This window comes from Chanodichthys erythropterus, chromosome 7 (genome assembly GCF_024489055.1).
Source record: "Chanodichthys erythropterus isolate Z2021 chromosome 7, ASM2448905v1, whole genome shotgun sequence".
In the NCBI taxonomy this organism is placed as follows: domain Eukaryota; kingdom Metazoa; phylum Chordata; class Actinopteri; order Cypriniformes; family Xenocyprididae; genus Chanodichthys; species Chanodichthys erythropterus.
Window position 1 is genome coordinate 11,783,100 of NC_090227.1, and position 14,615 is coordinate 11,797,714.

General features: G+C 34.9%; 1 protein-coding gene across 3 annotated transcripts in view; it reads left to right on the forward strand.

The window, feature by feature from the left end:
* The window catches only part of hipk3b (homeodomain interacting protein kinase 3b), a 59,182-nt gene extending 48,724 nt beyond the window's left edge, over window positions 1–10,458 (forward strand). For 2 of the 3 annotated variants that reach the window (XM_067389829.1, XM_067389830.1), the window contains 9 exons: window positions 735–852; window positions 1,066–1,187; window positions 2,862–2,980; window positions 3,136–3,300; window positions 4,474–4,779; window positions 5,242–5,388; window positions 7,934–8,163; window positions 8,755–8,900; window positions 9,839–10,458. In XM_067389829.1, the coding sequence (XP_067245930.1) occupies window positions 735–852; window positions 1,066–1,187; window positions 2,862–2,980; window positions 3,136–3,300; window positions 4,474–4,779; window positions 5,242–5,388; window positions 7,934–8,163; window positions 8,755–8,900; window positions 9,839–10,315 (1,830 nt within the window). In that variant the 3' untranslated portion in view covers window positions 10,316–10,458. The remainder of the gene's footprint in view (window positions 1–734; window positions 853–1,065; window positions 1,188–2,861; window positions 2,981–3,135; window positions 3,301–4,473; window positions 4,780–5,241; window positions 5,389–7,933; window positions 8,164–8,754; window positions 8,901–9,838) is intronic. The other variant, XM_067389831.1, reaches the window with a different exon arrangement.
* The last annotated feature ends 4,157 nt before the right edge of the window (window positions 10,459–14,615 follow it).

A 14,615-nucleotide genomic window follows, 5' to 3' on the forward strand; every position in this document is an offset into this window, starting at 1 on the left:
ATAAACATTTTAACTCCTGTATTTTAGTTGTTTCCTTTCCAATAGTTTGAACGAAGACAAGTTATTGGAGTAAAATAGACCAAAATCTCAAAATTATCCAGTGCTTGAAAAAAACAAACAAACAAAAACAGTTGTTTTGCTTGTAGGATTATGCTTTAAGTATAACACAATAAGAACACATTATTACTGTTCAAAGTTGTTTTGCTTCCTTGTACATTAGTAACTGCTTGCAGCTATTTGTAATTCTCTCATTATATTGAAAACAAATCTTCCTGTTCAAAAGTTTACAAGCTTGATGTACATTTAAATATTATTAGCTCTTGTATAATATACAAAAATTATGTACTGTCAAATAGGGCAATGGGGGCAATACTGATGTTTTGTCTATCAATGCCATGTCGCCCTCTATAGGACATTTGAATGAAATTCACTTTAATGTGTGTCCACAGAAACATATATTTTGCTGCAACATTATTGTGAGAAAAAATAATAATAATAAAACGCTACAAAACTATATAATGAGGTTGCAGTTTATTTCACTTTATGTGCACTTTCAGTGTACCCAAGAATGTACTGTGTAATATAAAGTGACTACATTTGGTTAAGGTTAGGTTTAGGGTTATTTTACTTGGTAATTTCATAGTATGTACATACATAAGAGGACTGTAAAGTAAGACCCATTTAGTCTTTATCATTCAGACTGTATGTTGTGATTTTTCTTTCTCTTCCTATAGGCTTTAGCCTCATCTGCCCCTTCAGTCATGCATCCTGGAATCCCTCTCCAGACAGGAAGTGCTCAGTTTGGTGACTCTTTCCAGCAGGCGCTTATTCTCTGTCCCCCAACCATACAAGGTACTTACCTTTAGTACTTCAACATAAACTCTATATATATATATATATATATATATATATATATATATATATATATATATATATAAATATAATATAATATATATATATATATATTATATTATATATATATTTATTTATTTTTGTTTATTTTGTCAAATGATTAACATTTTTATGGTTTTGGTTAACAATAATAACCCTGTCTAATTGTCACAGGTCTCCCACCTAACCCAAATAAGCCAGCGGGATTCTCTGTGCGCATGGAGAGCACAGTACCACTGGTGACACAAGCCTCTGCCATCCAACCTCTACAGATCAGACCAGGGGTCATTACACAGGTATTCACACTCTTCTACTTAATCAGTTGTTTAATTTCAGGCTTACGGGAAAAGTAACTTATTTAATGTAGGGTGAATTCAGGTTGATTGAGACACTTTTTTTCCATTGATATGACTGGGAAAAAGTATCCTAATCAACTTGAATTCACATATTCTGTTGGACTGTAAGTTTTATGGTACTGCTGTGAAACATTTTTATTCAGGAACATGTTTACATGGAATATTTCAGAATGTGTCACCTGAATTTGTTTGATTTTCTATCATATGTCAAGATTAAATGTTTTATATAATAATTTAAATTTTATGGATTGTGATAATGACCTTGGGCCTCATTCATGAAGCTTTCGGAAATATATTAATAAATATCGGACTCTTGACCAGTGTGTAAAACTGACCTCCCCGAAAACTCTCCTCTAGATTCGCAAACGCTTCGTAAACATCAGATTTGATAGTTAAACGTGTGTATGTTAATGGATTCCAATCATTCGTAAATATGCCACACATACACGCTCATTCACAAGTAGTGTATTCCCCGCCTATGAATTACAACTATGCAAATTACATGCCCAGGAATGCTGTGGAATCTTCTGAACTCCCTTCTCAGGTTTGGCTCCAGTATATTGCATATATGCAAAAGAGACTAATAGGCCATAAGCCTAACAATAAATATTCAAGTAACTTGTGTCCACCAAAGTGTTTTTAGCCAGCTGAAAAAAAAAATGGCATGTGCTCTTCTGAAAATGGCCAGCTGGTGGCGCTTGAGAGACCTTTGGAGGCACACTGTTTTTCCTGCTGAGATGAGATGGTCATCACTGCAGAACACAAGATCCAGGGGCGGAGTCTAGATCCAACTCTACTTTATATATCCCGTAACCTACCTGTCTCCGCCTGGATCTCGTGTGTTCTGCAGTGAGGGGCTACTGGCTGAGATGCTCCGGTTACTATAATTTGGAATATCCATGGCAGTAATGTGTTACTAGTATCTCATTTTGAAGAATATTACTGAATATAAAAATATAGTAACCAGCGATATTAACCAGCGTTGTTATTTAGTCCATTTAGAAGTAGGATGGTTGGTCGTAGAGTATTTGTCCCGCCCCTCCTCCACTGTGATTGGACGGCTGGGTAAAAAGTGACAGTGAAGAGCGCTGTCTGCATTTTATCCAAAGTTGAACAGTTTTTTTTTTATTTTTTTTTTTTATATTATTATGGTACATAGTGCATCAAAATGTAGTGTCATCAGTTTTGCCTAAAAGAACACAGAGCGTTCAAACGTTTTATGTACCATTTAGATGTGGTAGGGAGCAGGTGTAAATTTCTTTTGCACCAACTAACATTTTGAAAATACGAACATTTTCATGAATCCGAAAAGTTTCGCCAGAATGGCTTTACGAATGATTTGCACAAAAATTTGTTCTACTCATGTTTCATGAATGAGGCCCCTTGTGTTTGCCCTTGATGCTAACATGGTGGTAAAAACTTAATAAACAAACAAACAACCTAGATTCACCCCTATTGTTTGTATACATTTTGTTCACATGCTTACTGAACAAACAAAAAAAAGTCAATGTATTAATCTTTAAATGCAACATTAGGGTAGAGACATGGTCACCTTTTGAGTTCCTTTATCCATGTCAGGAAGTTAGCATCTCTCGTTTTATCTTTTTTTTACAGCAAGCATGGTCAAATCGTGCCCAGCAAATCCTGGTGCCCACCTGGCCTCAGGTGGCCCCTTCAGCAACAACACTGGCCTCAGACACAGTGGCAGGTCCACAGAGACTAGCAGAATGGGGGTGGGTGAAACAAGCCTCTCTGTCATTGTATTTGCGCTGCTATATTTATCTCTCATTTGTTCTGATGTTAAAACACGGCTCTTGTGTGAGTCATCTTTCTTTATACACTTTCTTACACACTGAAATGCTTTGTTTTCCTCTCCCATCTTTTGCAGGAAAGTTCATTCCCATGGCAACCATTACAGCTCCATGATGCCCCACCAGCCACTGTTAACAAACCCAATGGCCATGTCAGCTCACCAGCCTATCAGCATAGGGATAGCTCATGTTGTTTGGCCACAGCCAGCTGCTAATAAAAGAAATAAACCATCTTCAAACAGGTTAGTCCACATACCATATGTTAAATAATAGATAGATAGATAATGTTAAATCTTGTGTAAAAAAAAAAAAAAAAAAGGCAAATTTCATTATTGAATTTTAATTTTGCACTAATATACTTTTGTTGCAAATATGGTATTGGAAATGTACATTCAAGAACAAGATTATATTGCTATTTAACATATTACATTTCAAATTGAACTTTGCCAGTGTTATGCTTCCATATAACATTGCTGTTAAGTGTTATGATAAAATAGTAAACTATTTTTAAATCTAACTTTTAAATTGCAAAGGTAAACGTTGTTCAAAACACATTATTGTCTTCTACTATTTAAAAATGAAGGAATTTGTTTTGAATTAGTAATTAAAAAAAAATAATAATAATTACAAATTGATCAATAAATGTTTTTTTTTCCAAATGTTTAAAAAAAAATATATATATATAATTTTATATATATATATATATATATTTTTTTTTTTTTTAATTGGTCAATTTGCAAAGCAACTGATACAGTGAAATATTTATTTTCAAATATAAATATATTGGTAATACTTTACAATAAAGTTCATTAGTTAACTACATTAGTTAACATGGACTAATAATTAACTGCTTTTATACAGCATTTATTAATCTTTGTTAATGTTAATTTCAACATTTACTAATACATTATTAAAATCTTGTTATCTTTGTTCATGTTAATTCATAGTGCCTTAACTAATGTTAAGTAAGTACAGTAAAAAATGTATTGCTCATGGTTAGTTCATGTTAGTTGATACCTTTAATTTTTAACTAATGAACCTTATTGTAAAGTGTTATCAATATATTAAACATAAATGCATCAATAAATATTCATTTAAATAAAGGAATAAATCAATATTCATTTAAATAGTCATTTTACATGCAACTTTTAAAATATCATTTTGAAGAGAATTTTATATAGTGAAGATTTCAGACCCAAAAGTCAGTTTGTTCATTTTAAAAATAATTTAATTAGTTAAAATGACACACTTTGCATTACATACTGGTAGATATATGTCTTGATTAGATTTATCAAACATTTGCCACTGTGCTTTGTTTGCTACAAGTGGCTATCAGCAAGCTCAAAAGTAGTTGACATCAGTTTAACATTCTTGTCATGCCTACCTATCTAATTCATCATTATCATCCCACGTAGAAGTAACAACTTCATGCACAGCACCAATTCCCAAAACTCATCATGCCAGTCCCCAAAGATGGTAGACGTTGCCAAAAATACAGAGGAAGAGGCTGCGGATTGTGTAGTAGAGGCGGAATCTGAGGCAGTGCCAGAGGAGGAGCCTGCATGCTGTAAGGCGAAACAAGAGTACGAGGACTCGACTGTGTCTCAGAAGCAGAGACAGACCATTGTGATCGCTGACTCTCCGAGCCCTGCAGGCAGCGTCATCAGCATCAGCAGTGGTACAGATGAGGAGGGGCCGGACACTCAGAAACATTCACTAGAGTGAGTTGACCGTCTAATACGTGTCTAGAAGTTTTAAAGGGTTTGTTTAAATGCTGACTGAAATTTAGTCAGCAGTACTTACCTTTGTGGTGCTCAAAGTTCTTGCGGAAGTAAGATTTGAAGATTTTTACACACTGAATTACTGGAAACCTGTCCACATACTTCTTGCCATACATAAGATCTCTTTCAGTGTACCATGAAAGGAAGGTGATAGGGTGAAAAAGTTTATTTATTTATTTATTTATTTATTTTTTGGGTGATCTTTCCCTTTAAAACATTTCAGCATGTCTTATGATGCTGAACTGTTATATTTGGAAAACCTGAGCTGAATTTGATAAAATGAGGCTTCAGTTTTCAATACAAATCATTAGAGAGATGGTTGCAATGTAGATGAAGCTGTATATGTGATTTTAAATGGCTTGTAAAGTCAGTGCTAAAGGGTATGCACACACTGCGTTTCAGGTGTAAAGGTAGTCCGGAGTGTGAGGCATGTCAAAGCACACTCAATATGGAGCGTGTGTGTTCCCTGAGCAGTCCCGATTCAACGCTTAGTACCAGTTCATCGGCTTCAGAGCAGTCCAGCTCCTCCCCCTGCAAGAGACCCAACAGGTCCGTCTTTCATGCACACACGTTTACTAGCTGCCTGAATGAGCATTTGAGTCCACAATATGCTTCAGCCGTCCGCGTTCCGCGGCAGTCCGCGCGCAGCCCAATTTTTGTGTAAAGGAGTATAGTTTGAAAGTCTTGCATGCTCAATTGAATGCAAGACAGTTCACAGAATGAAGTATACCCGGGCCTTTAAGGCCTGTTCACACCAACACAAATGGCTGTTCAGACAGTCACGATCATTCACATGGCATCAAAGCAAGGTGCTAGCTATATATATATATATATATATATATATATATATATATATATATATTTAATATAATATAATATAATATAATATATATATATATATATAATATAATATAATATAATATAATATAATATAATATATATATATATATATATATATATATATATATATATATATATAATATAATATAATATAATATAATATAATATAATATAATATATATATATATATATATATATATATATATATATATAGTGGTGCGTCATGTAAAAAATGTAGCCGATGCAGTTACGTTGAATGGGTTTATAGCTAATAAGCGAGACGCTCATGTTCTCTCTAGACATTGTTAGTTTACTCATTTGCTTGCTCATGACAAATAGCAACACAGCAAAGTCTAAATCAGACACAACAAATAAAAAACACCATGGCGTCAATTTAAATGTATGCCAGAAGTACTATTTAAATTAATAATTAAAAAAAAGTATAACATAATTAGTATTAGCAGCCTATTATAAATAAAAAAATAAATAAATAAATAAAATGTAATATAAGTAGGCTATAATAAATAAAAATATCAGTTTTCTTTAAAAAATAAGTTGAAATTATTCAAACTGATGACTTTAACAAACGCACAGACAATCGATTAACATCCTCTGACAGGCCTAGTTACAGCAAAGAATTTATACCTCTATACTCTTTGGTTACAGTAGGACTGTCTTAAACAATTTATAAGTTTTCATAAAAAAGTCCCTATGGAGAAAATGAAATACTATGAAAATAGTTTTAGTTATGTTTTGTTTGTTTTTTTTTTTGTTTTTTTTTTCATTTGGTTAAGTCTAGTTAGTTTTGTATCAAATACAATGTGATTTTCAGTGCTCGAGATCTGGCAGCAGCTCATTTTTACTCTTGGCCAAGCTATCAGCTCACAGCTTATCCTGCTTATGAAATTCGCCATAGGCCAGCAAACCAAGGAGAACGCGGGACAATGATGATGTTCCATAACAAAAGCGGCCAATAAATAAATTACAGACAGTTACATATGCATTGCCAATCATGTAGGCTTTATGGTACATCTCAAACAAGGGATTTTATAGTAATTTATAATGTTAATATTAATTGCAGAGTCCACAAATGTTTTGGGTATGCTGAGCATTCGCAGCTTTATGGACCGCACGCCACTTATATGTACTTTATATATGTACTTTTTATATATATATATATATATATATATATATATATATATATATATATATATATATATATATATATATATATATATATATATATATATATATATATATATATAATAAGAAGAGGTGTTCTAATCTCTTTTCCACAAGACTGCGAAGAAATCTGGTCAACTAGTTTGATACGTTTGATACATCTTTTGGTCACATGAAACTTCTGTTGCTTAAAACTACAACTTTGTAGTGCTCACAAACAGACATTTTGCTAAGCGACAGTGAATAGCAGAGGAAGAATCTGGAACCGGCTCCCTTTCTCTGTACTCTGATAAACAACATAGCTGTTTGAAAACATAAATTCTGTTTGACTTCCTTTATTCTCCATGACAACTGGGTGTCAGAAATGGAAAGTTTCAGCACTTTGTGTTCTAGAGGGACCATTCCCTTTTTTCTTAAAAAAAAAACTAGTTTTCTACCTATAGTGAATTTGCATTTTCATTCAGTCTGTCTGCATTTTTTTTTTTTTTTTTATGCATTGCTCTGAACAGACAAATCACATGCAAAGATCGGATGGAATTCTCATGCCTAACATTTGTGTTGGTGTGAACAAAACTTCAACTGTTTATATAAAGCGATTTATAATTAAAACTGACTGACTAACCCGAACCTACTCAAAAGCCGTATTTTATTTTATTTTTTTTTATTTTTCTTTTCTTTTTATATTTTCCTTGAAATTAACTAGGCCTTGGTCAAAAATGACAATGAAAGACAATGAAAAAAATTACACCAAATGGCCTCAAATATTTAAAATATTAGGTGCAAAAATGCCCATGTAATGTATCAATCTGCTATCTAACAGATAAGGTTATTCTGAAAAAAATGAAATTAATAGTAATTAAATATTTAAATTTACAACCTTCATTTTTAAATCTAAAATTACTAATTGCGAACTAAATGCGACATGATATCCTTTCTTTTGTGATAAGTATAGTTTCACATACTTTTTTTTTTTTTTAAATCAGTACTTACTGCTCCATTCTGAGCACTGCTTATCAGTAATTATATTCTTTGCTTTGTGTGTCTGAGAGTGATTGATTTGGTCTGTGTTCAGTATGTCAGATGATGAGCACGAAAGTGGATGTGATACGGTGGATGGCTCGCCCGCATCAGTGTCCTCCAGTCGAGCTGACAGCCCTTTCCTGGAGGCCACCTATATTAATGACAACAACCAGAACTGCAAAGCCAATGGAACTACAGAGACCGAGTCTACCAAGCTGCCCATCCGTACCATGGTGGTTCCGCCCATGCGGGTTCAGAATAATGCGCCGATGGGCCGCACAGGTAACCCATCCTACCAAACCTTTCAAAATACATCACTGACAAACTCAGTTAAAATTCTTGGTTTGATTAACATACAACAGTCAACAAAGTACAATCATAAAATTGATTTTTATAATTTTTTTTTTTTTAGTATGTGATTTTATTTTGATGTTATTTTTCATTAATTTATTTACTTAAATTGTACATTATGATTTAATTACTTGTTAGCTTTTCATCAACTTTCAGACCCCCTGCAGTTTGGGAATTCCTGATGTATATGATGCTAATGACTGAAAATGTGTTTTTTTGTATTTTTACTTCTGGTGGGACCCAATTCTTTAAATAGGAATCAGCTTAGTTTCAAATTCAGCTTCTATTTTTAAATACTAGGTTTACTCCAAGTTAATGCCTCTGATGTAAATATAAGAAAAAAAAGGGAAAGTTTGATTCTTTTGATGTTTCTCTCTCTCTTTTTTCCCTACATGAGCCTCAGTCATTTTGCTATCTGTTGTTTGGAATCCCTTTTGCAAGAAGTGTAAACACATCTAGCGCTATTTCATGAAGCTTTCAAGGAGTGATGGCTAAGTTTGGCTGCTCTTTCTTCCATTGTAGTTATAGAGCCATCATGCCCACCCAAAGGCCGCAGTGGTTCCAACAGACAGCCGCCCTACTCAACATTACTGGTGAATCGCCAACAGAAGACTGCACCGGCTTTCCCGCCCCTGCAGCCCTCTCAACAGCAGCTCTCTTTTGGACAGGTAAGTTCCTCCTCCCCTGCTTCTAAACCTGCTGCTCTTGTTATTTTTTTGGTTGTTGTATAGTTATATATTTAGATACTACTACTATGTGCTAATGCAAATAATACATATAAAAAAAAAAAATGTTAAAAAGAAGCTGAGATGTCTGAATAAAATTCTTGAGGCCATTTGACACGGAGCATGAATTGTTCCACAGATGTTATAGCGACAATTATTTTAAGTAGAAGCAATGTAAAACAATGTAAAAAAAAAAAAAAAAATGAATATCTATTTTTAAATGATTTTAGTTTTATTTTTTTATTTTAAATTTTTTTAATATTTATTGAAGGGGTCATGACATGATTTAAAAAAAAAAAAAAATTATTATTATTTTATTATAAAACGATTAGTTGATGCCTTGCTCTACAGGCAGTCATATGCAAATGTACTTGCATGTGTGATGTCATACATCCCACAAAATTCAAACTATCCATTTTTGGAGCTTGTTTGCATAAATACTATGACATTTGCAAGATGTTTTAATGTAAGACCTCTTATATGTCAAACGATTAAGGAAAATTTAATCTATCATGTAATCTATCAGTTTTTATAATACATCTTTGAAAATCAAAATCTGGATTTTAATTTTTAATGTTATTATAACCTAAAGATGCCAAGTGAAAGTTTGAAACAGAAAATAGTGGTTTTCATCTCACCACTTTCTTGGTAAAAAAACAAACAAACAGAAAAACACATTTTTACTCAATTTAATCAAAATGGATTTATAGCATTTTGGAACCAAACTCTTCATTTGTTCTCGGCTATAACAAAAATAATTACTGGCAGATTGACTTCCGTATTGGTGTGTCCTTACTTACAACGACTGAGTCAGTCTTACAGTTATGACTTGTTTGCAATTATGTTCGTTCTTGGAATAAACTGATTGGTTTGTGCTTTAGGTCCAGCATTATGGCTCGTCCCACCAGGAGTGGAACGGAAACTACAGCCACCGCCGCCCACAAGCGTTCATCCCGCCCACCATACATGGCCACACCTTCACTCTGCCTCACGGTAGTCCCACCCACACTGCCCACCCTCCTCAATCGCACCTGGGCATCCACCCTCACACCCAGCCAACTTTACTATCCTACCCCCCTTCAGGCCCCCTGGTGACAAATGCCCCCATGGCCCACCTCTTGGCTTCACCTGGGTCCACACGGAATCATGTCTTTCAACCTGCTTATGGCCTCTCCCATCCGGCGGGCCACCTCATGCACCAGGTCACTGTGGGGCTCAACCGCTTCTTGCCCTCACCCACCCTCCACCCTCAAGGCCAATTCAAGCCCCTGTTCCCACCACACTCCTTCATCGCATCACCCGCATATGCAGGCTTCCCCCTCAGTCCCACCAAACTAAACCAATACCCGTACATCTGACATTCGCTCTGCAGCCCTATGGCAGGCGTAAGGCCAGGCTTTCTGTAGAAACCACAAACCACCTGGTTTTCGCACCCAAAGCCATGGCACAAGAGAGAAAGGAAGCAGTTTCTCTGAATCACATAGACTTGAGTGCAATTAAACTGAGCTTTAAAAAGGAAATGTAAAAATGGAAAGTCTTTAGCATGTAGATAAAGAAAGCGCACGATTGAGAAGCAAGAGATTGGATAAATAAGAAACAAACTGTTTTGCACATTTGATCACCTTATCAGATTTTCAGCTCTTCAGATTTGAGCGCTCCTCTAATGAATATCAACAAAGGATGGTGTCCAAAATCATGTGATCGTCAACTTATTTTTATACATTGCCTTTACCTTGTATACAACACATCTTTGTTTGTAAAGACAGCCCAGTATGTTGTTCACAACTGATAAAATGTGTCCACTTGCCGTGTTTTCTTGCGTTCCAAGTATTTGTACTTTTCTCTGTCTTTGGTGTCGTTTGGAATGGAGTCTCCTAAAAGAGTCATTCGTCACATTCTGCATGTGTTGCATGATGTTGATCAGAGAGAAGCCTATAGGGGCTCTTTATGTGTCAAGAGGCTCGCTGCATTGTTGTCCCCAGCCATAGTGCCTTATATATATCGGCAGTTGTTTGTGTTCTACTACACTCTCTCTCTGTATATACAATGTGTTTGTGTGTGTATGTGTCCTGGACTGCGGCACTTGCAATTCAAATCAGTCCGTGCATTCTTTTTGTGTGTGTGTGTGTGTGTGTGTGTGTGTGAGAGTGTGTGTGAGTGTGATGTATATACACACTGGTGTATTATTTCATGCATAGATAGGCATCAATGTACTGCATTGCACAAACTGCAGTGCTTATTTTTGGATCCAGTGTATATTTGAGATGTAGTGAATTACTTTTCGTTACTTCATTGGAGAACGGCATGCTTTTGCTGCTGCGAATGCTTGCTGTTGATTTTTGTTTGAATCTTTTTTTTTTTTTTTTAATCTTATCTTGAATTCACTAGTTGTGTAGAGAATTCTTTGAATTTCTATCCAGAAAAATCTAGAAATCTAACAGTATTTGTACTGTTTAGTAAAACTGCAATACAATCTATATAGTTAAAGGTTTGTTTTTCTTCTTGTCTGTGTATTAAGTTTGGGTTTGTGTGTGTGTGTGTGTGTGTGTGTGTGTGTGTTTTGTTTTGTGTGGTGGGCATGGCTTCGACTAGATGAAGACACAAATGCAACTATCGGTCTTTGATTCAGGGTCATGGATTCATCTTAGCCTGAGCAGACCATGCAGTATTTGATGTATAGACACATATGAGTATATATATACAAATATATATATATATATAATAGAGCTAGTTTTTTTTAGTGCTGAAGCTTGACACGGTTTAAGGTGTGCAATTCTCATTTATGCATGTGTGAATTGTTTTTTTTTTTTTTTTCTTAATTATTATACCATTATATCATATTTTGAAAGCTTGTTGGTGTCAACTGCATTTTATACATTCCGTCAGGGAGAATAAATATATTGTGTGTGTGTGTGTGTATAGTGTGCATTTTTGTTTTCAGTTTGTTCTGCTTGGTTTGTGTTTTTGCCTCTCAAATGAAGTTTGCTTGTGCACCACCAAAGACTGTAATTTGAAGGCTCTGTTCCAGAACCTAGCGATATTTCAAGGCATCATAGTTAAACTCCTGATGCAAAGGCTGTCAGAGATTGTCTTAAATAAAAAGAATCATCCTCCCTGGCTCTACCATTGTAAAACAAAAACCTAACCGTCAACTTGCATCACGTGTGCCTCATAAACCCAATCATATTATAGCCTTGATGTCATTGAATCGCTGTCAGAGTTATACGACGACAGGGTTGCCAAGTCTGCGGTTTTCTCGCGGAATTGGGCTACTTTTAAACTGTTGCTGCTGGTTGTTTCCCCCCCCCCCCCCCCCCACCCCCCACCAATGTTAAACCGCGCTAGATGCTGTGTTTATGATCACTATGATATAGTGATTTTCAATTTGCATAACAGAAACTATAAAATATGAATTTTAGGTATGGGAATGGCATATTTTGAGTTTTGATATTTGGGATATGGTCTTTTGGCTACTTTTGGGCTATTTTTGATTGGCCATTGGACTAGTTTTGTTATGCAGACTTGGCAACCCTGTACAACGGTCGGTAATTTTTGCGGATACAGCATGAGAAGTGCCATAAACGGAATCCTACTTATCACAAAATTGACAGTTGACTTCTCTAATAAAACAGTAAATAAAAAAACTCGATCAATCCAAAATGATTGGAGAACATGTAAAAGATTTGCCAATTTTTTGTTACAATAGTAAGCGTTGTTAGCTTAGCAACATGCTAACTTCAGACTTTTGCAAACAATTGTGGGTTTAGCCTCTTTGTGAGAAGGCGGCAATTTGTATGACTTACTGTTAATGTAGAACGTTTTGTATTGGCTGCGTATGAAGTCAGTAGAACGCAAGGCAGCTCGCTAGGTTTTGGAACAGAACCGTTTCTCTTAGCAAGGTAGCTACTCTGTCTGCATAGACCTCACGTATACTGTAGTAATTATAGTCATGGGGTAAATTTCAAAAATTGTATTTAAAAAAAATGGCTGACGCTGCATTCGCACAGAGCGTCAGCGTCAACGCTTGATGGAGTGCGTGTCTGAAGCTTGGTGCTGACACGACCATCATAGTAACAACAGCCAATCACATTACTTTCAGGTGCTGCATGAACGCAGTTGGCTAGCATCTGTGCTAGGGTATTTGCATAAGGCGATCGGATTGGCTGACACCTGCATTGGCACTTGAAAAGTTGAGAAATTTTCAACTTCTGCCGCAAGCAACAAAACCCACAATTCAGTTCGGCAATGCATGACGTCACCCGTTCAAAGTAAAAGTGAAGCGTTAATGCCGATGCCCCGTGTGAATGCACCGTGAGGTTATGTTTAGCTTTTTGAACAAGTAATAAGTCGTATCATCTATCTTGAATGTATCATAGACAAGCTGCTATATATTGATTGCCACTTCAGATAGCTGTGAAATTAGATTAGACTAGTTCATATCTGCATTTGTTTATTTGTATGAGTCTCTCTGATTGCCTAAACTAGAAGTGGATTTTGATTTTGAGTACATTTTGCTTCAATGTTTGGAGTGTCATTGTAACTACTGTATTGCTGATAATGGACATTTAGATTTTTTTTTTTTTTTTTTTTTCAAATCAGTATTGTATCTTCATAACCGTTCTGGCTCATCACTGCATATTAATGGATGTATTTGTGTAACTTAATTTGTGTATGTTTACCTGTTTATCTATGTTTTTGACTTGTAATAGCTTGCAGGACTGATTTAACTTTATCCAAATTAAAAGTTATTCTGCTGTGTTTCAGAAATGCAAACATTAGTATATTTGTCAAGGAATTTTCGGTTAATATAAGCAGCCCCATAACCTCATGCCACTGAGCACTTATTAAAAGGCTAGTGTGCAGTAACCACATGGCCATTCTTTGATATGAGAGTACAGTGTTGTGATTAAATGAATTTAGTGTCCAACTGAATTGTGATTTTTATTAATGTTTGTCATTTGAAAATTGAAAACATGTTTTTAAACAAATGATCACTGATGTCAGCTGATGTGTTATATTCATGTTTGGTCATGTCTTTTTTTTTATTTATTTATTTTTTTTTTCCTTTCCTTGATCAGTGTAAGCAACACTGTGTGTGCCTTGATTGAGATATTGGTAATGACACATTCACTTTGCAAAAACAAGTGTTCAGCTCACCCACTGACCAGACCAAATATGAGAAAGAACAAACAGTATAAGTACCATTCCAGGGATCGAAATTTTTTTATATATCATAAATAATGTTAGACTTATCGATCACTAATATATTTCTAGTTAATCTTAGCCAGCTAATTTTAAATATTAAAAGCCTTGTTGACATTCATTTTGATTTATTACGAATGTTAATGTTGCACCCTGTGCATATGTTTCGATCCCTGTGAAATGGCATTCACCAGCATTTAACCTAAATACATCCTGTGTCAATATAGAAAAGACTGTACTCAACACTTTCAATATTTATTGTGTGTTCATATTTAAACAAATTAATGGATATGGATGATTTCTGCTGAACTCTTTTCTAATAATAGTATTCATTAACATTAACACTGTTTTTATTTTGGAAATTGTGTTGACAGAATTACATCTGGGTCTTTTATAAAATTGTTTTGTCTAAATTATTTACCATTCAACCTGAAATTCACGTCACAATATGATGAT